The sequence below is a fragment of the Vanacampus margaritifer genome, chromosome 9 (genome assembly GCF_051991255.1).
Source record: "Vanacampus margaritifer isolate UIUO_Vmar chromosome 9, RoL_Vmar_1.0, whole genome shotgun sequence".
Lineage (NCBI taxonomy): Eukaryota > Metazoa > Chordata > Actinopteri > Syngnathiformes > Syngnathidae > Vanacampus > Vanacampus margaritifer.
The window spans coordinates 5,661,136-5,688,315 of NC_135440.1; the positions used below are offsets into that span (position 1 = coordinate 5,661,136).

General features: G+C 38.3%; 1 protein-coding gene across 1 annotated transcript in view; it reads left to right on the forward strand.

Moving 5' to 3' along the window:
• znf407 (zinc finger protein 407) overlaps positions 1-27,180 on the forward strand; it is a 198,134-nt gene that overhangs the window by 129,579 nt on the left and 41,375 nt on the right. Inside the window, exons 7-9 of the mRNA XM_077576585.1 lie at positions 3,748-3,831; positions 4,347-4,467; positions 10,681-10,859. Coding sequence (XP_077432711.1) covers positions 3,748-3,831; positions 4,347-4,467; positions 10,681-10,859 — 384 coding nt within the window. The remainder of the gene's footprint in view (positions 1-3,747; positions 3,832-4,346; positions 4,468-10,680; positions 10,860-27,180) is intronic.

Here is a 27,180-nt window from a genome sequence, read left to right on the forward strand (position 1 = left end):
GGTTCTCCCCTTTATTACTTGTTTCATTCAGTGTACACGCATCTGTTGCTGCAAGCGGCTCTACCCTCTCAAGTCAAAAATGTGTGACTAGTGGCTGGTCGATGTCACGCTCTAAATGTCATTGTGCAGTATAGTAAAGCTGGTTTCTACAACCCTAAGTTCTGACAACAATGTATCACTCTTCTGCTGAACCACCTTGCTTTTTTTGGCTACCAGAGTGTTCCACCACAGATCAGCAGATGAAAAGCACACAAGTAATTTATTGCCAATGTTTTCTCCTCAAGAATGCTCAAGAATAATTGTGGCGACCGCAGCTAGGCATAAGGATCGATGGTTATGGATTTTTCTGTGGTGAGGTCTTGTAGCGCTGGGTGTAATAAGAGATGGAGAGAAGGAAAGGGCTAGGAGTGACCAGCACCGTCCGTCCGTATATTCTCATATAAAGTCAAGGTCTAAGCAGGTAGGCTTTACAGGCAGGTAAGGCCTCGTTTGTGCTTTGGGTAAATATATATATATATAAACAAACTAGTATCCATTTTAGCAAGTATATTAAAACCAGTGATTCTCCACCAGTGTGCACATTAGGTCACGCACACTAGTGTGCCGTAAGAGCTCTTCAGGTGTGTCATGGGCAATTATCAAATTTCACTTAATTAGCCAAACAATTATTTATTTATAACAAATGATGTATCTTTGTTCATTTATCTATGCCAATACCGATTGACAGAAGCAATAAATTATCTTAGATGGCAGAAAAGAAAGTATATAATTGACATCTACATTTTGTGGCAATTTTGTTTGGTGATGTGCAGTGGCATTTTGGGGATTTAAAATATGTGCTTTGGCTCAATAAAGTTTGAGAATCACAATATTAAACCTAGTACTCTTAGTGTATAATAAATCTAACCCTGTGTAACAACAATTATTAGACTTTTGACATGTTTGAAAAATTTTTTTGTGGATAAGCATCTAATGGGCTTTCATTTAAAAAGTGAATCTGTACATGTACATTGCTTTGTAATGCTGTTTTTTCTTCCCTTAAATGGTACTGCATTAAAGCTCTTTTCAGAGTTGAGGGGTTTAAAATGAATAGGTTAGAGCAGAGGTGCCCAAGTTCAGTCCTTGAGAGCCTGTTTCCATGTCTCCCTTCTTCAGCGCAGCTGAATCTAATGATCAGCTCATCAGCAAGCTTTGCAGAAGCCTGATAACGATCGTAATCATGAGTCAAGTGCGTTAGTTTAGACAAACATTGAAAACAGGCTGGATAGGGGCTCTCAAGGACCGAACTTGGGCACCACTGTAGCTGCGTTTCCATTACAGTTTTTCGCAAAAATAAAAGCGATATTGTACTATTTCGATAAAGTACAATTTTGACTTGCCGGTGTTTCCATTGAAGAGTGTTTCGCTTCTGAGGCGCAATTCTCATAATGTCCAGTCTCGCGGGATCTCTGTAGGAGGTGCTCATGATGTTTACGGAAGACAGACGCCCAGAGTTGTTAATGTTACTTTAAAAAAATCTCCCCCCCTCATCGGACGGGTTCGGCCATTTGGTGTTGGTCTGCGCGCGCGCTTATAACTCGTGTTATGGTGCGGACCGATGGATTTCAACGACAACGTGCGCTGTATGTTGCTCGTTTGCTTGTTGCCCGGGGCAACGGCCATTTCTCATGCAACGATATGGGACGTGCGTTGAACAGCGGCATATTGGCTCCATAGCTGAATCACTTTGCGCTTAAAAAGACTAATTATCCCCTCGGGAGGCAGCTCCGACACGAAAGCGAGTGGCCCCGTACTTCCTACTTCCTTTCTTCCGTGACCGGGCGGGAGTCACATGACTACAGGGAATGGGCAAAAAGTGTTTCCATTACACTTATTTGCGAAAAACTTCTATTTCGACAAGTCTCAAAAACCAGCTCATGAGAGCGTAAAAACTTTTTGGAGATATTTGACAGTTTTTTCGAAAATCATGTGTTTCCATTACTTGCCTTTTGCGCAAAACTGAGGGTAGTCGAAACGCACGTTGTGTTAGAGGAAGCGTGATGCAAGTTTGCCTCTCTGGACTCTCAGTGAAAGCTGCTATCTGTGTAACAGAAAAACATGTGGAGTACCACTAAATCCCATCTGCAAGAGTAACCCACATGCATGATCAGAAAATGGAGTTCAATATTTGAGTTTATGTGAATATTTAGTGACTTGCTAAGATACAGTATTTTGTGCAAGGGTGTGTGGTTTCTGTTTTTACTTCTACTTGTACCACACTACATAAATTCTGATGTATGTTGGACATTGTACATACCAGTATTATTTAGCATGTACCAGATCTGTGTCAACTCGTTAAAGGCCTTTATTCATTATTGTCCAAAAAATGTGGCAGTGTGTGTGCCTGTGTAGGCGTGTTTGTCTGTGTGTGAAGTTCTACACAAATGACAGTGAGGAAGAGAGAGAGAGCTCATGCTGTTAATGACAAGGCCAGATGCAAAGAAAGGAGGAGTGTGAAAAAGCTTTCCACGCTCCCCATCTGGAAAGCATCGCCCCCAAATGAAGTTGTAGAAAACCATCCCATTGATAATAAAGCTAATTTTTATGGCTCTGACAAGTATGTAATTATGTTCAGCGGTGCTTTTCAGATTTTATCACAGTCAATAAACCACACTGGCAATTTCCCGTCCCCCATTTGACATATTTACATGGATCCATCTGATTGGAGGAATTAGTTAGCTGTGAGAGCTCTGATGGATATACACTACTGATCTGTGACTTTTGCATGGCTCATCTGTGAGCCAACTCAACTGCTTCTCATATATTTACTATACTTGTTCTATTTTCTTTTTCTCCTACTTTAAATCACTATTTTAACACATTTTTCTTTTGGCTATATATATATATATATATATACAGTATATATATATATATATATATATATATATATATATATATATATATATATATATATATATATGTATATATATGTATATATATATATATGTATATATATGTATATATATATATATGTATATATATGTATATATATATATATATGTATATATATATATATGTATATATATGTATATATATATATATATGTATATGTATATATATGTATATATATGTATATGTATATATATGTATATATATATATATATGTATATATATATATATGTATATATATGTATATATATATATATATATGTATATATATATATATATATATATGTATATATGTATGTATATATGTATGTATATGTATATATGTATGTATATATATATATGTATATATGTATATATATATATATATGTATATATGTATATATATGTATATATATATATATGTATATATGTATATATATGTATATATATATATGTATATATATATATGTATATATGTATATATATGTATATATATATATATGTATATATGTATATATATATGTATATATACATATATATATATATATATATATATATATATATATATATATATATATACATATATATATATATATATATATGTATATATACATATATATATATACATACATATATATATATATATATATATATATATATATATATGTATATATATATATATATATGTGTTTGTCATTGTAGAAAGACTTTATTTTCAGTGTCAAAAATCATCATAGTCCAAATGCACAGCAACACAAGCTGGTGAAATTTACACGTAACGTTGTTTCCTGTGTAAGTAGATATTAAACTGTAAATAGCTGTTTCTTCTACTTGTTCCAGGTGAAAAGACTTTCCTATGTGACCTGTGTGGTTTTGCTGGAGGCACACGACACGCTCTCACCAAGCACAGACGCCAGCACACAGGTAAGAAATCCACACAGACAGCAATGTGTGAACTCAATAACCTTGGACTGAGAGTGACACTTCAAGATAAAAAGGAGTATTTTTCCACTGTATATAATTTTAGCAACTATGATACAAACAAGGCTCCATCAGTGTGACATGCTGCTGTCAGTGATAGGCATGTGTACCGGCACGGCTGAGACTTTTAATTTTAGTTATCATTCCACAATGTCAGTCTGTCGCTTAGGGAAATTGCATATTTTTAGATGGGCTGTCAATAATAATGTTTTGGGCGCGGAAATGAGAAAGTGAAACTTACTGCTCTTAAATGTTGTTGGACATGTACCCAAGGATCAATATAATGTCGTGCGTGTAAATTAAAGTTTTTTTTTAGTTCAGTTTGTTTGCCCTTTAGTTTGTCTTCCCATTGCAAACTTTAATACGATCTTTTTGGTGTGCATCTTGACATGTACATTCTGGATTTACCAATGTATTTATTTGTTCTGTCCGTTTTGTATCAACTCTCTTTATTTCAGGGGAGAGACCCTTCAAATGTAAACTTTGCAACTTCGCTTCTACCACACAGTCCCACCTGTCAAGACACAATCGTGTTCACACTGGGGAGAAACCATACCGTTGCCCCTGGTGTGAGTACAGGTTGGTACCAGCTCATTGAACTGCCCATGCTTGGTGGTGCTGATGGCCAATGATGATCAGAGGGGGTGGATGGTTCTTTGGGGAATACAGGTGGCACAGTTTCTGAATGTGTATGTGCATGTGTGTGTGCATGATGTGTGAGTGTGTGTTGGTATAAAAGCTGGATGGAGGAGGTGAAATGGGGGCTGCTCTAATCTCCAACACTGCTTCATCTCATTATGTAGAGTCCTAGTCACATCTCCCTAACATGCACTCAGACACAATGTCGCAGACACTGGCAGGTCCGTGTCATTATAATACCATCATACCACATCGTTAATTAAACAGGAAATTGTCAGTGAATTTTTTTTTGTGTGGTTCTGAAGAAATGTAAATGGTTTTACCTTGCTACGTATGTGGAAACAGATTAGTTCTCAGTGCTCTCGTGTTATTACGTTACGTGAATGCTATGTTATCAAAGCTCAAACATTTAAATGTTTAAACCGAAGACTACATTTTAAACAGAATACAATTTTTTTTTATCAAGCACTATGTTTCAGGTCATATACATTTTGTAAGTGGTTTTCATAGTTGAGAGGATCAAAATTACTCTACTGTGAACCGCTACCATTCGCGGGGGATAGGGACCGGGCAGGCCCGCAATTAGCTGTAATCCATTTGTAATTTTGATATCCATTATAAATGCATCAAAGTAAAGGGGGAAAAAAAGATCCACCCGACCTAATTTTTATTTTTTTTAACAAAACGTTTATAAACTACAAATAAGTTTACCTTGAAAAATCGGGCAATCGGGGTTGACTCCCAAAAATAATAATACTAATATTAAAATAATTAAAAATTGTTTAAAAATAAAAATATATTTGATTACATAAAAATACGTGAACCCGTGGGTGTCGAACCACGATTATATGGAGGTCCATTGTACATCAATTATTGTTGTTCTGAAATTGTCTGTGGCTAATGAATTGTCTTTTTGGGAAAACCATATCCACCGAGGCTTGATTATAATTTACTTACAAATGATAATTATTTTTAAGTTCTCTGCAGTGGTTAAAAAAATCTTTGTTGTATATATATATATATATATATATATATATATATATATATATTCTTAAAGTCAAAGTGGCAAATGGAATTGTCTAATTGATACGTAGCCCCTGACTCCTGCCACCAGCTAAGTACTGTTTATGGAACTGTGCTACATATTGTACTTTGCTTGAAAGTACTGCCGCAGTTTGAATTCTGGTGGCTTTGAGGATGACATGCTTCTTGACAGCGGCAGAATGGTTTGCAACCTTGTAAAGTGAAGGGAGGTATGTGGAGGCTGGTAATGATTATTAGTGGCTTTTCTTGGCAGTAAAAGGTCACAAAAAAAAAACAACACTGATCTAAATAAGCCCTTCATGCACCTCTTAACAAACTCAAACACATTTGACTGTCCTCTACACAAGTGCCTCTCAATTACACTATTCCAATTACCATATGCTTACTGCAAGGAGAAATATGAACATTATTAAAATAAAGGAGGGCAGGAGAGTGGGAGAGACAGAATTAGACAGAAGGGGTGATGTACGCATTCAGCATCAGTGTGGCTGATTCCCATGGTGAGTGCATTGATGGGGGAGGAAGTTGAAACGGTGTTGGGCTAATTAATACAGTGTATAGTAGGAGGGCTGGTGTGCGCGTTCACTAACTGTGGCACCTGCTGACTTCTAAATGCTCACTATGTTGTTTTAATATGACAATTACACCATTACCATATCTGAGAGATAGTATACCCCCTAGGAATCCACCTACGCTCGCTTCAGAAGTTTTTAAGTGTTGCCTTAAATACATATTTTACTTCCACTTTTGCAAAATGAGTCACTTTTTGTAATATATCCATATTTCAGTACAATGTCAGTGTTCATCAACGATTGTTAGGGTATTCATAAATGTGTTAGTTCCATGATGTGAACAAATAGTTTAATATAATTGACCATGGATGCATGAGGAGTCTTATGTTTAGATTGTTTGTATTCTTACGTTTAGAATTCAATTCCTGGTTGCTTGGATTCATTGTGAAGACTATAAGGTGAATTTGTACTGATTAGTTGGTTTATAATAAATTATTACTTGTTGACGTCAAAGGGAACTGGTTAGGAGCTTTCTTCACTCCATTAGTCTTCTGTAAATTCCATTTCATAACCACTACTGAAAAGTTATCTGACCCTCTATGTACATAACAAGACATACAAGACCTATGAGGGCATAGACACTGAACAAACTCCTCTTAAAACGCCAAGTTGTGCTGATATTTATTTATTTATTTGTGTATTCATTTATTCGTGAGACCCATAGTGTATGGTCCACCTTGACAAAATCCCCAGTGCAGTTGAAGAAAAGCAAGCCCAAAACAAGTCGCAATATCCTCAACTCTTCCTTGTGGCAATGGTGCCAGTGAATGGTCTTTTATATCTGAAAAGTCGATATATTAACAGTGGCGTTTCACTGTACATATTCATTGCACTCACCAAATAGAATACATCTGATGACTACTTTTATGAACAGTTTATATTTGGAGAACATAGCTTTATACACTGACATTCATCTTTGTGACCTGCTCTCAAGGTTGATCAATGACTAGTGTTCATGGATTTTATATAGCATGAGCAGAACATAGGTTATTTTTTGGAGCTCCGCTGGACTATTGCCCGTGATGGAGATTGGTGTCTCTGCAAAAGTGGAAACAAATTTTCTCCTTGGCTTGTGTGAGCTATGGCACAGTAAGCCTTTATTGTCCCAGCCAAGGTGATAAGGGAGAGTAATTGTGTATTATACTGTCCAGAATGTCAGGTTCAAACTGAGCAGGACTAACCCATCCATCAACACATGATGGTGTATGTTTGTGTCTGTGGAAAAAAGGTTTCTACACTCTTCATATGTACAATATATACAGTATGTAAAATTACATCTGGATTGAACCTATAGTGGATGATAAAAGGGTCTGTTCAAATGCCTTTAAAAAAAAAACATGTATAAAAAGTGAGACCAAAATGTAATCATTTGTCATTTAAAAAAAAAAAATCACCATTAACAATCACCTGTTTTCTGGGTTTGGTCAGCAAACTGAGCCATGATTGGTTGTTATCTGTTTCCTCAGCAAGTGCCAAAATTTGTTTTTAAAGGTAGTCATTGTTCCTGAAAAATAATGGTTATCAAATTAATTCTGGCTAAAATATTAACTTTTTACTGCTGAAAATGATCAGTCAAGTATCCCTTTAACCTTTTGCTTCAACTGGAACTACTGAAGAAAATGGAACCGGGGAGTTAGGCGTGCAACGGTTTCAGATTTTGGTGTATGATTATTGTCTGAGAAAAAAAAAAGTTGTTTTACTTTTTTTATGGTTATTATTATAGACATAAAAAATATATATGAGCATTCTTTGAAAATGTATATTTTTAACAACAATAAATAACTGAAAATAAAATGTTTTAGAGTTGCTACCTTTAAAAACAAATACAGCAGATTAGAGTCTCTTAAAATAGGGCCTAGGCACTACGTATAACCCAAACCCTTTTTCTTTTCATCTTTCAATTTCTTTCCATTTCAACCTTACTTACAGGTGAAATGTTTGTCCACAACCTTAAAACTGGCGATTTGTGCAGTTTACCCCTACACATGTAGGCATTTTGCAACCATAATGCGTATGCCGAAGATACGTTTCTCGGGAGTCTCCAGATGACGGCGCCGCGGCTTCAAAAGTCTCGGCCTATGGCCTCTCCAGCGGGCGGCCATGGATGGCGGGACTCACGAGACCTCCCCTGCCCTGCCACGGACCGGAGCCCCGGGGTTGGGGAGGCAGTTGGTTGGTGGCGGCGAGCGGTGTGCCGGTGGTTCCCGATGGCGGTGACGGCCGAGAGGCCCGACCGTTGCGCTCCACGGGGCCTTCCATTTCCCCACGTCCACTCAACCTGGTCCAGGTCGGGCCGCGGCCGTCGCGGGACGCCCACCGTTGGTGCCAGCGCAAACCTCGGAACCCTACCCACAGCCGTCGGGTACGCAACTTTCCCCGGGCGGTGTTCAAAGCTGAGCCCTGTGTTGTTGTGGAAAACAGAAGACCTATGAACTATGCCACATGGTTCATTTTGCGCCGCACGTGAACGGAAATAACCTGTGTAGTTGAACGGCTGCGGTTATTTAATTCTGACATTTAAAAACCACGGTTAATCATAAAACCAGTTTGCTGCACACCTAGCAGTAGTTCAGTGGGTTCACTTTAAATTGCGGTGTTAACATAAATAAACAGGAAGCTGAGGCACTCAAAGTAATGGTGAATAAAAAGCCTTTATTTTAACATGGCGTTGATTAAAAAAAAAACGACACGTAATGCCTGCAAAGACTGAAACGCATTGGCAATTTTTTCAGCTTCGTGTTTTTTGAAGTTCTTTGCTAACCCCTCCACTGACGAGCACCAAAGAAACATTTTTTTTAAAGAATCCAAAACATACTAGTATCGCCCCTGCATGCTCTGATTGCTTGACCTCAACGGTGTTAACATGTTTTAAAAAGCTCTTTTGTTTATTCAGCGACGACCAAGTATTTTACACATCAAAGGTAGGGTCCAGTTTAATTAGTACTCACCGTGCTATAAAATCATCCATCTATTTAATCTCTGAACCATTTATTCCTCATAAGGGTCGCGGGGTGCTGGAGCCTATCCCAGCTGTCTTCAGTGGCTAAATTTTTTCACGTTTTAATTTTTTTGTGAGTATTCTTGCACATCAGCATGATTTGAATAGCGTACAGTTCCGCTGCAGACATTTCACATTTTGCTAAGCGAACAGCGAATAAGTTGTGGTGTTCACGTGAGCTGCAAATGTACCAGCCACGCAGGCAGCCATTGTTCACCATTCAGAGGTAATTTTCTATGTATAATTGGTCATTTGTACCAGTTTTTCAACTCAGTATCTTTTTATGAACGTAGTGAAGCCGTTCAAGTATTAACTAATTTGAAAATTATTTTGGGGCTCAGCGTTTGATGTCCATGTACCAACCTTGACAGAATTAAAAAGTAGATTCAACCATGATCTTCAACAGATGGTATGATATGACATTCACCTGCGAACTAAGGGCTGATTGGACTATATTTCTTCATAGCATACTGCAGAACGTTTTGATTTAAAACATACTATATATTGTTTTTAAATGGTTTCACACAATTTCAGTTTTGGGCTCACATGTCACGTTCCTGGACCATGTTTTCAGAGAACCACCCATGCGGCTGCATAACTGAACTGCCACACTGTGTGTGTGTGTGTGTGTGTGTGTGTGTGTGTGTGTGTGTGTGTGTGTGTGTGTGTGTGTGTGTGTGTGTGTGTGTGTGTGTGTGCGTGTGCGCATGTGTGTGTGCGTGCGTGCGTGAGTGAGTGCGTGCGTGAGTGAGTGCGTGCGGGCGGGCCTACTGATGGCTGCAACTTTTGCTATATCTACACTCACTCACCTTTTAGACATTTAATTTACATTTTATATCCATTTTATACAGTGCCATCACAGATACATTTGGTCCAATAAGACATTCCATTCCTATAAATGTGTGTGCGTGCGTGCGTGCGTTGTCTTGGACAGGTTTAGATCGAGCCTTGCAAGCAGGTTAGGCAGCATCATTAATCAGTGTGACTGCACTGACATTGCTACATCCTGTACCATACAGTAGCACATCGACCACCCTTAGCAGATTCATACGTTTCAGTGCACTACAATACTCATTGACATAATTATACATGTAGTAGCTTTAATTACTACAGATTGCAAATACTTGCAAAATATGCACATTTTGGAAAGTGTTCTGGCAGTTGTACCTACATGATGTAAATGTATTATTTATAGCCTTCACTCTTTTTGCCACACTTTTTTAAATATATAAATGTGCCTGGATATATATAATCCGAGGGCATTTGAGGTCACAGTCATATCTTACTTTATTTAAAAATATGTTTTATTGGCTTCAGATCACTGCTATATCCAAGCAAAATAACGCACTGATATTCTGTATAAATATGGCTTAAGTCCAGCTCAAACATGTGTATGTAATACATAAACTGACAACTATTTAACAATGAGTAACAATTGCAACACAATGTTTGTAAACTACAAACTTTTTTATGGGAGAACAGGTTTTGTTTCCTTCATAACGCCTTTTTTTTTAAATTGTATTCCCCCCTCTCTCCTAGATCCAACTGTGCTGAGAACATTCGAAAGCACATCCTTCATACAGGAAAACATGAGGGGGTGAAGATGTACAACTGTCCAAAATGTGACTACGGCACCAACTCTCCCGTAGAGTTCCGCAACCACCTAAAGGACATTCACCCTGATATTGAGAATCCAGACCTTGCTTACTTACATGCAGGTATGTCATTTAAAAAAAAATATATTTTTTATGTTATTACCTAGCCAAACACAAAACATTTAATGCAGATTACATATTTAATATCAGCTTCATACAACATTATCAATGTCTTGCACACTGTTCTGCACCAGATTTAATAAAAAATGTAATGTAAAATTGACTTTATTTCATATTTAATTTCACCTTATACTCATTTTTGATTATAAAATATCTTTATAATAGCCTTTTTATTTGACCATTTATCACTCAAGCATCTTTTCATTAGATTAACACCTTAGATGTTCACAAGGCACAGACTGGATTCGGGTTTGAATTTCCTGCCTTCTGTTTAGTGTGTACATGAAAAAGGGAGTGTGCAGTTTCATTTTTCGGCAACACGTGGCAGTAGCGATTCAAATGTCAATTTCCTGCATTGAGCAGCTTTAAGGTCAACTAACCCAAGCTCTATAATACCCGTAGAGGTCAGAGTTTCTCATTTGCCTGAATGTTCTTTTTGTCTGGAGATCAAGTCTTGCTGTTCTCAGCCACAAAGACATAGCTCTCAAAGATTGTTGGTCTAGTCCTCCCTGTCAGTCACTGAGACCACAGACTAGAGACAGATGAAATCATGTTCTTCCTCTGTTTGTTTATTTGTATCCCATTGGTCTTCATTTGTCCTTGGAGAGTCACCACATCCAATTGACAGAGTGCTTGTCCTTCATAGGAACAGAGGAAGTAGCCTTTATCCTGTTATCATTCTGACCTCTTAAAACTATAAAACACCATCCATTTTTGCAGCATTGTGGCTAATTTCTTCTTGAAACCAAATAGGGCTGATTTTGCCCTTTTGTTGTTTCTGAAAACTTTGTTTTTTGTAAAACAGAGTGCTCTACATTAAATTACACAATAATTGATTTTTAAACTACAGCTGAACCTAACTGTACCCTCTCACCTCAAACCCGGTGCTTGCTGAAAACCTTTCACCCCATAATTTTCTCACCTCAAGTTCACTGTGTACGTGGATGACTTTGCTGCAAAGACTCTTGGTTTTGATTTAATTTCTGTTCCCTTCCATTTTTAATCGTCAGCTACAGTATAGGAAAACACAATTGTTATTCCAAAATCCTGTTGAGCAAATTGCAAGGCTACATTTAACTCATTCACTCTCAGCCATTTTCATTGAAGCAAACCCCTTCGCTTTGTTTTACTGGATTTTGAGAGATTTTTCAAGGTCCACAGAATATTGTGTTCTATTGCTATAAAAACATGGAACCTACCTAAAGAAAGATTAGAGACTCTTCTTTCATCAGGAGAAAAATATATTTGTATCTGTTTCCATTTTGCAGCAATTAGCAATAGAATATAGCTAAGTTTCATCATTATTCACAAATCACAAAGTTTAAAACACTGGGGAAAAGAGCCTTTTTGCAACATGGCCCTGGTTGATCTCTTATACTCTGCTTCCACCTGCTGGCCATTTTTGTAACAACTACCATTGCTTTAAGCGTTCTCTTCAGTTCAGAAGCTGCATCAAAGAATTCTGTATGCTCTAGCATAAAAACTTAAACGTATTAATACGTTTTTGGGACCTTGACAATATTTAAAGTAGAATGTTTGTATATGTTTTTGGGAGTAAATAAGTTAAAGGGGTCATGATATGAGTACAATTCATCATGGTCAAAGTCGCAGATGGATGGTTAAAACTTGTTTGGAACCTACATCCTGCATTCTTCTCTTTTATTCAACGTTTACATGGCAATTATGAAAATCGATTACTTGCGTTAACGATAATTTATGTTAGTCATCTTAATTGATGTGATGATCTTGCCATTGTCAAATTGCATGGAAATAAATTATTTAATAAGTGGTAAAACAACAACTCATTTCCTACATCAATGCATTGAAGCTGTAGGTGGTTGTGGGGGGTGAGGAATCTTTGAAATTGCACTTGTGATCTTTCCATCTTTCTAAAAAAAAAAAGTGATGTGGTAACCAAAAAAAAGCAATGCTTCATCTAACTAGACAGAACAAGAGCAAAAGAAACAGACAGGAGAAAAAAAGATTAAGAAGGTGGATGTTGAATTAACCTGCATGTGATTGCTCTCTGTCAGTGTGGTACCAGGGCCAGCAGCAAGAGGCAAATCATCTGTGATGGCCCTTCCTGCTTTTTCCCCTTTGAAAGACACAGATCAAACGCACCCTACTCACAAGCCCTCGCAGCCCCATCGCATCGGATTGATTGACACCAGAGTGTCTTGGCTGCTTCCTATATAACTCTCTTCACCTACGTCTCTCTCCATCTTCCCTTCTTTATTCATTGTCACAACATGAATTAAAGCCCTTCTCAGGGATGAAAGCAGAGATCTTTTCCAAATGAAAGAAAAGATGGAATTAGACTCTGCAAGTAATGGTTGGGAATGATGATTAGAATTTGAGACAAAAATGAGGAAAAGGGAGAGTTTGATGTAATCAAATGGTAATGGAAATTGTCTTTCTTTTGCGATCTGCAGTCACATAAGCCAGATCCGGTACACACTGCACAGGACAGTACGCTGTGATGGACCTCAGGTTTTCAGTTTTGCTATGTGCTTGGGGTGAGTTAATTAAAACATGGCTTTTATATGCGGTTGCTGCCCTCCCCCCAAATTATCTCTTTATTTTCTGTGCCTCAGTAATATGTGTATTTCCCTCTATCATTAACAAAGCGCAAAACCCTCTTTATCTTAAATATGAGATACGAGGTGACGGGATGATTTGCGTGCAAAACCACAGACAAAGCTGGGCTGTGGTCCTCCTTGCTATCCCTAATTAAGTGGCCATCCATTACTGCCGCAAATGTCTCGTACTGAAAGTCACCACAAAAGGAGAAAAAAAACAAGAGAATGTTATGCTGATGTAGTTTACTTTGTTGAAAGATTGTTATAAAATGCCATGATTGCCTAGTGTCATAGTTTTGAATCAAGCATGAGTGAAACATAGTAGTTGTATGGCCATATTGGTCAGCCTTACCTACCAGGTATACTAATTTGTTTGGAGGCTCGTTTTTTAATGAACAAAATTGTGCATGTGCGCATAGCAGAGCCCCATCCTGGGCTTTCACCTACCGTTTCACATGAAATTACACTTAATACTCTCCTGAGTTTTACTTGTGCATTATGTTTAAAAAGTGTGTTGATTTGTGGGGGACAGGTGTGTATGTCAAGGCATGTGTCTTGGTAGTTCAGTGCATACAGCATCGACACAGTGTTGACATTGTGGGAAAAAAAAGGCACAAACATGACCGCTGAATTCAACAGCTGTTTCCGATAACGATGTGTTACATGTTTCTATAGGGGACTGTGTGATAAAAACAAAGATCACAAGTCTTTGGGGGGGAGCAACAACAAAACTGTGGGACTAGGATGCTTAAATCCAAATACCAGCCGGCAAAAATGTTTTCAACTTTTGTCAACATTGGTCAGGTTACATGTAGACATGACATACTTAATTGATTAATTAACAATTAATCATAAAATTAACTGGCAAGTATTTTGATAATCAATTAATCATCAATCAACTGAATCATTTAAAGTCAGTGTTGGTGCACAATTGTCCAAATTGTCTGATCTCAGCCTCGCAATAATAAATGTTTTCTGATTCATCTAGTCCTTTTTTAACCAGCACTAGTGTGTGCAGTTGAATGTCTGTATACAGTACATAAACTGAAATAGTCAAACACACACACACGAGGTCCTCTTCTGTGAGTGACGTATGGAAGGAATACATGAGGGCAGCACTGTTCCTCTATGGGATAGTGAATAAAACCAGACAGACAGGCCATCTTCTCCTATAAATCCATTATTATTCAATCCACCTTCTCCCTCAATTCAGACACACTACTTACCCAGATACAGTTAAGCTGTCTAAGACAAGAGGGATATACTGACAGGGGGAAATGCTGAACAAATAAGAAAGAATTGCACCAAAACTTTGCCGAGCAGATGATTGAGACAAGTCAAGACTGCTGCTTTTCAGTTTCAGACAAATCTTGCCCTTTACTGAGTCAACACAACCCTTTGTCTCACCGTCTTCCCTCATTTACACCCTCTTTGGCTCGAGTACTCTTTTTATGAACTCTGACGTGACCTTTACCCCCTTTTACTGTACCAAGCACCCTTTGTCTTCTTCATTTGCCTCTGGTCGTATGTTTGGTGACTCCAGACACAGAGGAAGCATCACTAATTACCAGCAGTTTCAACTTTCCCAACTAAACAACCAATTATCAGCGCTTTAGCTCAAACCGAGTCCCATGTTTTCTGATACAGTGGCCTATTAAGGGCCCTTATTTCTCCCCCAGCATAATTGAATCCCCTGGCTGCTAATCAGTGGGCTATTTTAAGGCAATGTGCAGTTGGTAATCAGAGGTCCTGCCTATTAGACTATCAGATCCCAATTAAGTGCCCTCTTATTTCTAACATAACAAGTCACTACTGTCACTGCTGTTATTGTAACTCCCTTTTTAGTGGCCAGTTTCTGTTTGGAGTGCCAAAATAAAAGGGCAAAGGTTAAGTTCAGTGTCAACTGTTGGTGTTTTTTCATATTATTACTATTTACATGTGGTGAGGAATTACAGAAACGATGGGTGATGTAGATCAACTCTCAATTGTCAAATTGATGTGGCTCACTGCTTTGTTTATTCCTGTTTCCTGCACAAAATAGTCTTTTACAGTAAAAGCTGTATCAAAGGAGTTTAGTCCATTTCTTTCGAGATTAAATTTTATGGTCTGCTTCCATCTGCAGAGTAAGTTTAATGTCAACATAAATCTGTGCTCTGCCTGATACACTGATTTCATGATGAAACTGATGGATGTAATTCAAGTGCCTCTGTAACATCAGGGAGTGCTCAACCTAATCTATTGCAAATGTTTTTTCAACCACTTTTATTTAGGTTTAATGAGTGCACATATCGCAAACCTCTCATTAGCAAATAGATAGGCACTGAAGCTGCTAAACTACAAATGCAAACATCTATCTCCTGCTGCCTCATGGGCCTCTCTGGCAAAATTGGATGCGTCTTATTGCAGATTTTAGATTTGAGAAGAAAAAGTTCTGAACTGAATGCCGCCAATAACAGGACGTGTTTCTGTCCTCTCAGACATTTCTCTCAAATTCTCCTGGTTGCATCTTGGTGACTGCTGAAGTTGAGGTCAGTCTGAATGTGATTGAGGCCCCCAGAGAGTAGCTTTTGAATATATATAGTACTAGTATGTGCGTGTGTGTTACAAAAAGCAAGTGTGGACGTCTCAAAGTCTGTGTGTTTAGTGTCGGTGTCGACTCCCCACAGCCTAATTAAAGGGCAAGGGAAGCCACTCACAGAGAGTTAAAATCTAAAAGAGTAAATTAGCACTAAAAAAAGGGGTGTGTCAAATGCACAATTCCACACAGTCCATGAAATCTTTGTAAAAAAGGGAAAAATGAACAAGGAGGATGAAGAAAGGGGTAATGTCTAAATGAGTTCTCAGTGCATATTGTTTTTTGATTATTATTTTTTTCTATTATTTGAGATGGATCACAGTTTGCTAGGTCCACATAGGAAGTGAATGTTGGTGTGTGACTGGCAATATTACCTGAGTGTAGCCAAAAAGTAAATCCCAAATAAATGGTGTGTCAACTAAATATATGCTTCGTCAATATTAAAACAGTATTTTGATTTGGAAATAGCTAACATGCATACTGCCATTCATATTTGTTTTGCATTAATTAATTATTCTTTTTAGGGATGTTTGATACCACATTTTTTACAAGTATGAGTACTCAACTCTTGAGTAGTCACCGCTACCGATACCACTAATACTTTTGATACAGTGTTCCCTCGCTACAACACGGTTCACTTTTTGCGGCCTCGCTATTTCGCAGATTAGTTTTTTTTTGGTGCAATTTTGCATGCATTTATTTTACAGTAATGTACAGTATATATTTTATAAAAAAATATAAAGGTTTGAACATTGAGAATGTGTAAACAAGAGAAAAATGTGAGAAAATGTAAATGCCTCAATTAGAAAAGTGTATAAACTGTGTGGTGATGGCTTTTAGAGACTTAAAACATTTATAATAAAGTGCTGATTGTAAATAATGAGTTTGGATTATATTATTTCATTCGCTTCCTCTTAAGTAAGATTTCAGTTCATCAATCACATTTAAGAGTTTTATTTTGTTCTAACCTGTTACAGTGGTTAACTTATTTTTTTACACATATTGTACATGAAGAATATTTTAAAAGATTACTTGAAAATTGCCCATACATTCAAAAGATTTTCTGATGATAGTATTCCTAGTTTCTTGTTATTTGAACGTTTTAAATCCAACCAAATCAGAGCTGCATCAGTGTCCTAAAATGAATTGTGTTTGACCTTAGAGATTCCATATACTACAGTGTCATAATTTTCCTGTTTGTGCATTGTGCGTTGGGCAGTGGCGGCTAAAATTACCGTCATCTTATGTCTGTTAGGGTTAAATGAATGTTATGTTGTCTGGCTGTGGTCTGAATGAAGACTATTGCCTCTTTGTTGTTTCATCTGCACTGTTTGACTGCTATCAAGTGTGTTGCTGGAATGTTTGAACATGTCCATGCATTTCCCCAGAGAGAGACATTAATCAAGATTATAGGTGTGTAATACACACAGCCTGTATGGATGCATACGAACAAATATATAACCTTATAGGTCTTTGCCCAAGGACTATTGTGTACGTTTGTGCATACTGGAGATTTCATGTCTACATAGTCTCAAATGTCATTCTATTACAGTGATTTCCTGGAAAATAGATCTTAGTTCTGTCAAATTGGGCCTGCAGGCTTGAGGCCTTAACGGCATCTCTTTCAGTGAAACACACAAGCTTTCCTTACCCATACACATACAAGTAGGACTCAAACTCACCCTCCTGGATTCACAGTGAAGAATACAGATTTGGGTCCCGCTGTAGATAGTGATCAGCCTGGCTGTGGCTTCAGAAATGTTATCTTTACCAGGCTGCTGAATTGATAATACTCACCCGTGTGCATTTTATTACAAAGGCCCAGTTTGTAAAAAGGTAATCATTTACTCTTGCTACTATCTACCCTAAGCCATACATCTTCTGTCCTCACAGGACAAAGTTATGCTGCTGCTTCTCACTTTTTTTTAACTATGTTTTGCTTTTCAATGCATTTATAAAATAACAGCTGTTTTAAGGGTTTTCACCTCCTGCTTTATCTTCATAGCAGACACCAATAACTGGTGCGTTTTATTAAATCCATCTTTTTTTGTATTTATAGATGGGCACAGTGTGTGTGTATGTGTGTGTGCGTGTGCGCGTGCGTGCGTGCGTGCACACATATAGAACATAAGGGCTAAAAATGACAGTGAATGAAGGGCTAATCCCTTTGGGTGTATAGCAGAACTAGGCCTCCAATTTCAATTATCATATTTATCATATTTATTCATTCTGTCCTGCTTAATGCTGTCTCTCTTCCTCACATTTGCTCTCTCTCATAGATCCTTCTTCAGTACATTAATCTATTTTTCCCTCCATTGCTCTCTCCACTGGTGACATGTAAGCCTGCCAGTCAAGTTGATTGACAGTACTCAAGTAGCCCACAGTAAAGTGTCATTTTTTTCTTTTTCTTTTTTTCTTCTTGGTCAGACGCTGTAATAGGGTCTTATCAGGAAACCCAATTTATTGTTTTTTTGTTTGTTTTTTCTTGCAGCGCTTGTGGGTTGCCACTCAAAGTGATTGACAGCTCTCAGATTTGCGAACAGTCGAGCTGGGATTTCCTTTAAGTTGCTATGTTTATTTTTGTTTTTTAAGATTGCGCATGTGCTTGTGTTACTCAGTCAATGCCACACACGCTGTTAATGCACAGACAGTCATACTGTAGATTAGCTGCTGTTTTGTTTTGGTCTGACCTTGGCAGTGATTTCAGCTGACAGATGGCAATATGTAGTCTGCTCAATGCGTACCAGGTTAAATTAAGCCCTGTGAACGTCTTTGCTTGGGCATGGATTTATATATTAAATTTGATGTGGATTCACAATGGGATAAATTCTAATTTACAGTTTATGCTATACAACATATTTGCATTGTTATAAATGTGTGAAACTGCAGGCTTATTTCAAAATGTATATTCTCCTTTTATCTGGTTACTTCTTGCCTTTCTGAGTGAGTCAAACGTCAATGTGTGCGCCTTTATTTGATATTCATTTCAAAACACATCTCTATGTCATCTTGTGTGTTTTTATTAAATGTCCTTTCCTGTGTATGCGTATAATGCTTGTTTATGTCTATCAGCTCCCATGTGTAAGCGATTGTGTGTGTATGACCTCTGAATACTAAGGCTTATCGTGGCACTGTTCCACATTATTGATAGCGAGCAAAGATATCGACAGGCCAAGCACTGGCAGCTTCCAGCAACGCAGGCAAACGGGATGGGGCTTTGATATGACATATTGTGCGTCTCAGCACAAACCATAAATAATTCTGACACGTTTTTGTATGCATGGGAAAGTCCTTGATTCAGCCTCCCATAAAAATAAACTTCTATTATGGAAGGTATTTGTCAAGTGGGTGCGTGATGGATGGCCCGGCGTTTACCCTGTGGCAGGACGATGGGTTATGGATGCCCGCCGCCCCTTGCTGGGGGAGGAGTTGTACCTAGCAACACTGACACCAGAGTAATTACTTACCTCCTCACCACCGTGACACACAGAGGAGGGAATGGAAGAGGGCTGAGGGCATAGTGGTCTGTGTTGGGGTGTATGTATCTGTTGGGATAGCTGTTTTATACAAATACCTCAACCACCCTCTGTAACTTCACACCCAGATGGACAAATCCAAGGCTACAAGGACAATTACAGTATGCACCAATTGCGATGGATGGACATGAACAACATTTTGATATTTTATCGTTGCAAACATCAGACATGACATAATTAATATTTCCATTTCTTAATCTGACCCCCCGGCCACGGTTTAGCTCCAGTGAGCTGCCCTTGAGCAAAGCATTGAACCCCCAATCACATCCATTACAACGGCATATTAGGACCACGTATAAATATATATTTTATAGAGGGGTGGGGTCAATATTCTGAGAAAAAAACTGACAAATTTGCCACATTATAAAGTAGCAAATTTGCGACTTTCTAAAGTGGCAAATTTGCAAGAAAAAAACTCGCAAATTTGAGACTTTATAAAATGGCAGATTTGCCTCCCAGTGCAGAGGACGTGAGATTGAGTCCGGGCTTCGGCCTTCCTGTGTAGACTTTGCATGTTCTCCCCGTGCTTGAGTGGGTATTCTACGGGTGCTCGGTTTCCTCTCACTTTCCAAAGACATGCATGTCATGTTAATTGAATACTAAATTGTCCCTCGGTGTGATTGTGAGTGTGGATGATTGTTTGTCTCTGTGTGCCCTGGATTGGCTGGCAACCAGTTCAGGGTGATCCCTGCCTACTGCCCAAAGCCAGCTGGGATAGGCTCCAGCACCCCCCGCGACCCTTGTGAGGACTGAGTGGTTAAGAGGCTGGCTGGCTGGATGGATGGATGGATGGATGGATGGATGGATGGATGGATGGATGGATGGATGGATAGTTTAGTTGATCTGCTCAATCTGCTGCCCTCCATCATTCACTTGCCTTTACCTAAAGTATGCTAGCTTTTGATTGGTTAGTGTTAGTCAGCTGATAGGGGATCAGGAAGTGTCGCTCTAGCTGTTGTGTATGACGAGTAAAGTTTAAATTAAGAATGAATCCGTTGCCATCCTACCTTTTAGTTTTATGAACAGTGTCCCATTAACCACCAACAAATCCTCACATTAAACTATAGCTACGCTACGTGTATTTGTTGTAAGTTTCTGAGTTTATGGTCTCGTAAATTTATCACTTTATAAAGTCGCAAATTTGCGAGATTATTCTCAGAATATTACCCCCAGCTGTATTTGTTTTGATTGATGAGAGAGAGAGAGAGAGAGAGAGATAATCCGGGTTCAGTGCACCTGCCGGTCCTAAATCCGGATAAAAATGGGTGGGTTGGGTTGCATCAAGAAGTGCATCCGGCGTAAAAACTGTTCCAAACAAATCATGCAAGGAAGGAAGGAAAAAATTAACAGTTGCTTAGTAACACTTGTGTTAAGGGGCTTTATAATGGCATCCAGAATTTTTGTTTCAAACACACGATTCCCATGTGTCTTTTGTGGTGAAACCTTTGCATTTATCAGGGCTTGGGCCCGGCTGTAGATCTCCTGTGGCTAGGAGGTGAAGGGCATTGCGGAGCTGGTCAGGAATTGAACCCCTGATAGCTGCATCAATGGCAACAAAGTGTATTTCTGCAGTACCAATGCCACATTTGTAGATAGATTTTACTTCAGAATAGGGCTACAAAAAAATACTCGCACCTCCACACCTGTCCAAAAATTTTGTAACAGTAGTCAGGTTTCCATCCACGTGTTTCTGATTTTTTAAGCGAATTTACTGAAAATGCGCAAAACGGACATGCGACTTATGCCTGTTTCCATCTGTTTTTCTTTTGCAAATATTGAGAGGAGACTCCAGTAATTAAAAAGAAGAAGAAGTAACATGCCGATAACATTAATTTTGACGCTAATATAGGACTTTGGATGCAGCATCTTGTGTCTTGCTCATGCATGACATTCACTGATGTGTGACATGTTCACTGCATGCAGAGCTAAGATATCCTATTGGCCCTTTAATGCTCTAAACCAATGGCAGGACAGCTTTTTCATGTTGAGAAAAAAAACCACGTAGATATCGATATGGTATCGGCATCAGCCAATACTGCAAAGCTGGGTATCGGAATCGGTATCGGGGGCCAAAAAACAGTATTGGAACAAGACACAAAAAAAGAAAATAAGACAGTAGATAATTTCAACATTATTTCCAGGTATCTAGTATATCTATAACTGACACAAAATGAGTGGATTTTTGTTGTTAATTCATATTCCACAAATGTATTATTAATTAGAATACTGTTTTTTGACGAGTTGTCCCGCACAGAACATATAATTGTAAAGAAATCTTTGACTTGACTTCCCTTCTAAAAAATCTCGTCTCATGCTTATATTTTAGATGTCTCGTCTTTATTTTCTCTCTGCAACAACAAAAAAGAAAGAAAAAAATGCTCTCACATTTCATTACTTTTGAAAGGGATTCTTAAATGTTATCTTTTTTTCCCCTGAATTATTATATGACAACAGCAGTCACCTCCACTTTTGTAAAAAAAAAAAAAAACTAATTTAGATCACTTTGTGAGGATATTATATATAGGGCCCAACTGATATATATGTTTTTAGGCTGATGCTAATCCCAATTATTGATTATTTTCAAATATATAATGCATTAAATTATTTTTATGCATTTCAATGGGTATCATTTATGTGCAAATTTTTTGCTGTTAAAATGTACTTTGCATTAAATAAGAGTTCCATAGAATTGCCTTATCAACAAATTTTACTATATGTATTTAAAGATACATGGTTATTGTATAGATTGTTGTGTAAATAATGAAGCCATTCTTACTCGTGCACAACTGCTGTACTTTATATGGTTAGAGTACAAAATAAGGGTGGAAAAAATAGTAATCACAATTATTTGATCGAGATTGAAATCTCGATTAAGAATACAATTATTGATTTAAAAACTTAGTATTTATTCAACTACTAAAACTCAACTACTCAAAAGTATCATCATAGCCTCATGCCCATTCTTCCCTGCACTTTTGTTTTTTTCAAGTACAAAATAACAAGTCTCTTTTATTGTTATTCCACATTTTCATTCTTAAGCATTAGCCTTATCATTTTATCATATTTATCTTGTGTTATTTTTACATGTCTTGGGACTTAGTGTCTTAACCTGGGACCTCGGAGTTTGTGTCATTTCTTGTGGAAATGCATGTTGGTAAGACAAAAATGATTTTGAAGTTGAATTAAAGTTGAATTTTGAGGAAAGGAAATTTTCTGGAATCCTTGAAATCTCAACTTATAACTTTAAAGAACAATTACCAAATAAAGCTATAAGAAAGGAAAATAATAATATACTATAATAACAATAAAAAAAAACCCAATAAGAACAAGTACTGGCTGTTCCTGCGTGTTTTGGCCTGATAAGGGCTGTGTGGTGCCATGCATCCATGGTGTACACACGTAGAATAAGAACAGAAGTTGTGATTGACCTCTATTAAAAGATCTAATTTTTCACATATTGGGAATAATTTGTGCCTTTGAGTAATTGTTGTCTTACCTTTGTGTATGTGTTTCCACAAACAATATTCGTTATTTGAAGGAATATCACTTCTGAAGTTGATGCAAATTTCCCGTTAGCATGTCAATGGGATCCGCCATTTACTTTATTATTACAGTAGCGCTATCGATGTTTTATAAACCAAGTATGTTTTGTATTTAAAGCTACAATGTGTGTAGTTCTTCTTGTTGTGTGTTTAGTTTTACAGTAAACTCCAACTGGGTGTCATGAAACATTTTAAAAGACACTTAGACAGCAGAATCATATACGCTACACATTTTCTAGTTGCTACTGTTACGCAAGCAAAATGGTTCATTCAGGCTACTTGCACAACGTCGGAAAGTTTGTTTCTCTTCTATTATAACCTTTTAAAGGTCAGCCATTTGGTCAATTATTTTGGCCGATGTTTGAAGAGTTATAATCGTCTGCCGTTTAATTGGACGTGCCCTAATTATATTTGTAGAGAACTAAATCTGAACAAATGTCTGTTTTAGTTTGCATGCATTCATTCACAAGTTTATGCCCATGCTCATATTTATGAATATGTACAGGCATTTGTATTTGCTAATTAGGGCATATGTGAATGTTTGTATGTCAATCTGTGAGTTAAACAGCCAGATTGAGAGGTCTTGGGTGCCATCTGAGAATGAGGAAGGGTAGGCGTTGGGTAAAGAATGCGTTCTCCACTAACCGCTACACACCTACCCTGTGTAGGTGTGCAAGTGCCAGCCTGGGTCATGGTGGGGGCACAGTGGCAGCCCGTCAGTGGGAGTGACACCTGTTCGCCACTGCTCACCACTTCATCTTTACAGCTGCTCTCGTGCCGCTGCCTCAGCCTTTTTCTCTCTTGCTTGTTCGGTGCCCTTCTTCGTCCCCTCCTCCCACTTACGCAGCACGCAGGCGATGCTCGTCAGGTGAAAGTTGCTGTGAATAAAACAGGTCCAGATGTTCTTTCATGCGATAAGGGAGTAGGATTCTTGTCAAGACACAAACACTGACAACTAACATCAACATATTGCCTCTGTGACACTAAGGCTGCTGTTAGGTGAGGTAACTGGTACAAGGTAGTTCGTGTAATAAAGCCCATATAATCAATGCACAATTTTCAATCAGTGCAGGTAATAATAACCCGAAAGTGTTTTACACTACATACATACACTGTATACTTTTTTTCAAATACGCCATTCACTTGCGATTCAACATGATTCGCAGCCCAACATTAGGTGGGTTTCCATCCACCCATTTTTATTTGAATTTTCAAGAAATGCAAAAATAAAACTGAATTAATTAAAGAAGTGAATATTAATGCAATTTTAGATGGAAAACAGCAAAGAAACGCTACGGTTTATCAAGAATTACAAAAGCAAACTCAAATGACGTCATCGCACAGCACAGTCGCTTCCTGTTCTTCTTCTTCTTCTTTTAAAGTACTGTTGGATCACATCTCTATGGTGTATACTGCCACCTACAGCGGCTGAGTCCCTTTTCAATATTCGCAAAAGAAGAACAGATGGAAACATGCATAAGTCGCATGTCCGTTTTGCGCATTTTCAGTAAAAGGCGGTGGGCAGCTAATGAGAACAAGTTGTAGAATAAGACGTGTGACATGACTGAATAGTTGAGGTGCGTACGGTCATGTTGCTCAGTGTAAGAAAAGAATTATATTGAATAGAGCTTTTACAGGGTTTAAGACATTCAGGTTTTCAAGACAATCACATCATTAGGGACACAGCAACAGTCAACAGCTATGCCGCTCACTGTATTATATGTACTTTTGAGTGACTGTATTGCATCTTAGCATAAAAATGAAGATTGAGGCAGACGGTCTTGAGAATTTTTTTTAATTTTTTTTCAAGTATGGATTGGGTCTTGTTTAACCTTGTAACCCTCTCTCATGATCTAGAAAGGTGGACTTAAACTGCTGTCTGCTGCTACAGATGGGGTCAGAGAGAGAAATGGTTCTCAGTCAATAGGCTTAGAACACCATCAGGGACTATCGATTACAGTGGACAGTGAAGCTAGCACTGCACTAATTGTTTCTTTACTAGCCTGTGGCAAAGACAACATGGTTTGGAAGTCATGAATCTTACATCTGTTTTGTTGTGAAAGCATCAGGAGTTAATAGCCTTTGATATCAATGTGTGTGTGCGTGTACGTGTGCGCATGTGTGCGTGCTTGTATGTGTGTATGTGTACGCGTGCATACATTTATAATACAGTATATGAAATGAAACAATGTATTAGACTGAACAGATGATGTTGCTGAGTGGTTCTTGGGAGAGGCTTTTGTTGTTTTTAACTCTTTGACTGCCAGACGTTTTCAAAAACGGGTTGTCGCCAGTGCCAGCCGATTTAAGCATTTTGAGTGATCTTTCAAGGTCCACAGAAAATGTTGTGTTTGGACTATGGAAACACACATACTACCAAATGAAAGATTGGACTCTCAGCTTTCATCAGAAAAAAAAAGTTTGTTTCTACCTTATTCCGTTCTTCAGTAATCAACAATAGAAAATGGTTACTTTCACCGAAATTCTCTCTTTTGAAACAAAAAACGGAGAAAAAGAGCTTTTTGTGAAACGATGTTATTTCATGCACTCTAGTGAATTGTACACTTCTTTTTGTCCATGAATGATGCCACAAACACCTAAATAGTGCTTTACTTCTGTAAAACGCTTTCACCAACAATGAAAAAGTGTTTTGGGGTTGCAAAATACGTTTATTTCCATTCAACAGTGTAACAATTTGACAAAACAATTTCGCAAACTATTTACAAATGTGTGCAACTGTGGTACTACTTACAATTATGTGGATGTTTCAAATACAGTTTTTCCTTTTGTAACGCTCTCCTGCGTGCAAGGAGACGCCAGGACTCGCGCAACAGTTTACTTTCACTTTCACATTGGTCCGTTTTGCGTGCAAACGTTACACTTTCTTGACGGCCTTTTTTTTCGGGGAATAAAAAGCAAGTAGCAGACTGTACACACTCCTCCGATGAATATGCATTGGACTCGGGGCACTCTCCGTCGTCCGATCGAACACCGTCATAGCCGCCGCGTCAGCGGTTCCAATTTCGCCGTCAAGCTCGGATTCACCTTCATCATCATGGATATCAATGTACTATTTTAGCGTTGGTCGATGCCTTTCGTCTTGTAAGTGTAGAGCTGCTTGCAAACGCTCGCCATTGCCCGTTCCCTCCTCCATCTAGCTCCATCTAACGTCTTCTACTGCCGCGTCAATGCTTTCCAACCACGGAGTCACCATCATCTTCATCATCGATGATGATGATCGTCATCAACAATGTGCTTTTTTAGCGATGCTTTTGGTCTTTGAAAAAAACGGCTCTGGCGTTAGCTCCTCGCGACCGGCCGCCATTTTTCCTTTGTTTTCCATTCTGATCTCCTGCTCAACGCTCTAGCTCCGCCTCTACTGACGCCCACCCGATCTTGTCAAAAGAGAGTCATCGCTGCCCTCTAGGGGCCAAAAATAGTCATTAGGCTCAAAAAACCTGCTTAAAACTTTCAGGAGAGCTCCGCAAGCCTTTCCAGCACCCGTTTCAAAAAAAAAATAAAAAAAATGGGAGGACGTCTTTTAACGTCTTTGGCGCTCCTCCGTAGGTTTTTGCAGAACGTCATTTAACGTCTTTGGCAGTAAAAGAGTTAAAAACCCGAATAAGACGCCTGGGTTACCCAAATTCTTGTTCCATATAAATGGCATTTGGAATACCTCGTTTGAGCAAGGCATTGGTTTGCATTGTGCACATGCTCAATTCTTGTTCACCTTTTTTTTTTCTTCGCTTATTTATATTCATAAAGATTCTTGGTCTTTGTAGTAAGAAACATCTTGTATGCGCAGCTCTGTCCCACAAGCTAAAGGAGCCTCGCTTAAATACATTGATTTCTTTGCTGCGTTTTCACGTTGTTTTCTGTCTCTACAGCGAAAATGCCATAGTTTGTAACGTGTATATAAGTCCGTGCTTCTGGCGCAGCCCACTGGAAATTTCTCAAGCAGATGTAAACCAGCGTGACGATGCAGCAAAGAACCACACTTTTGGAGCGCGGAAGAAACCGACTACTTTATTA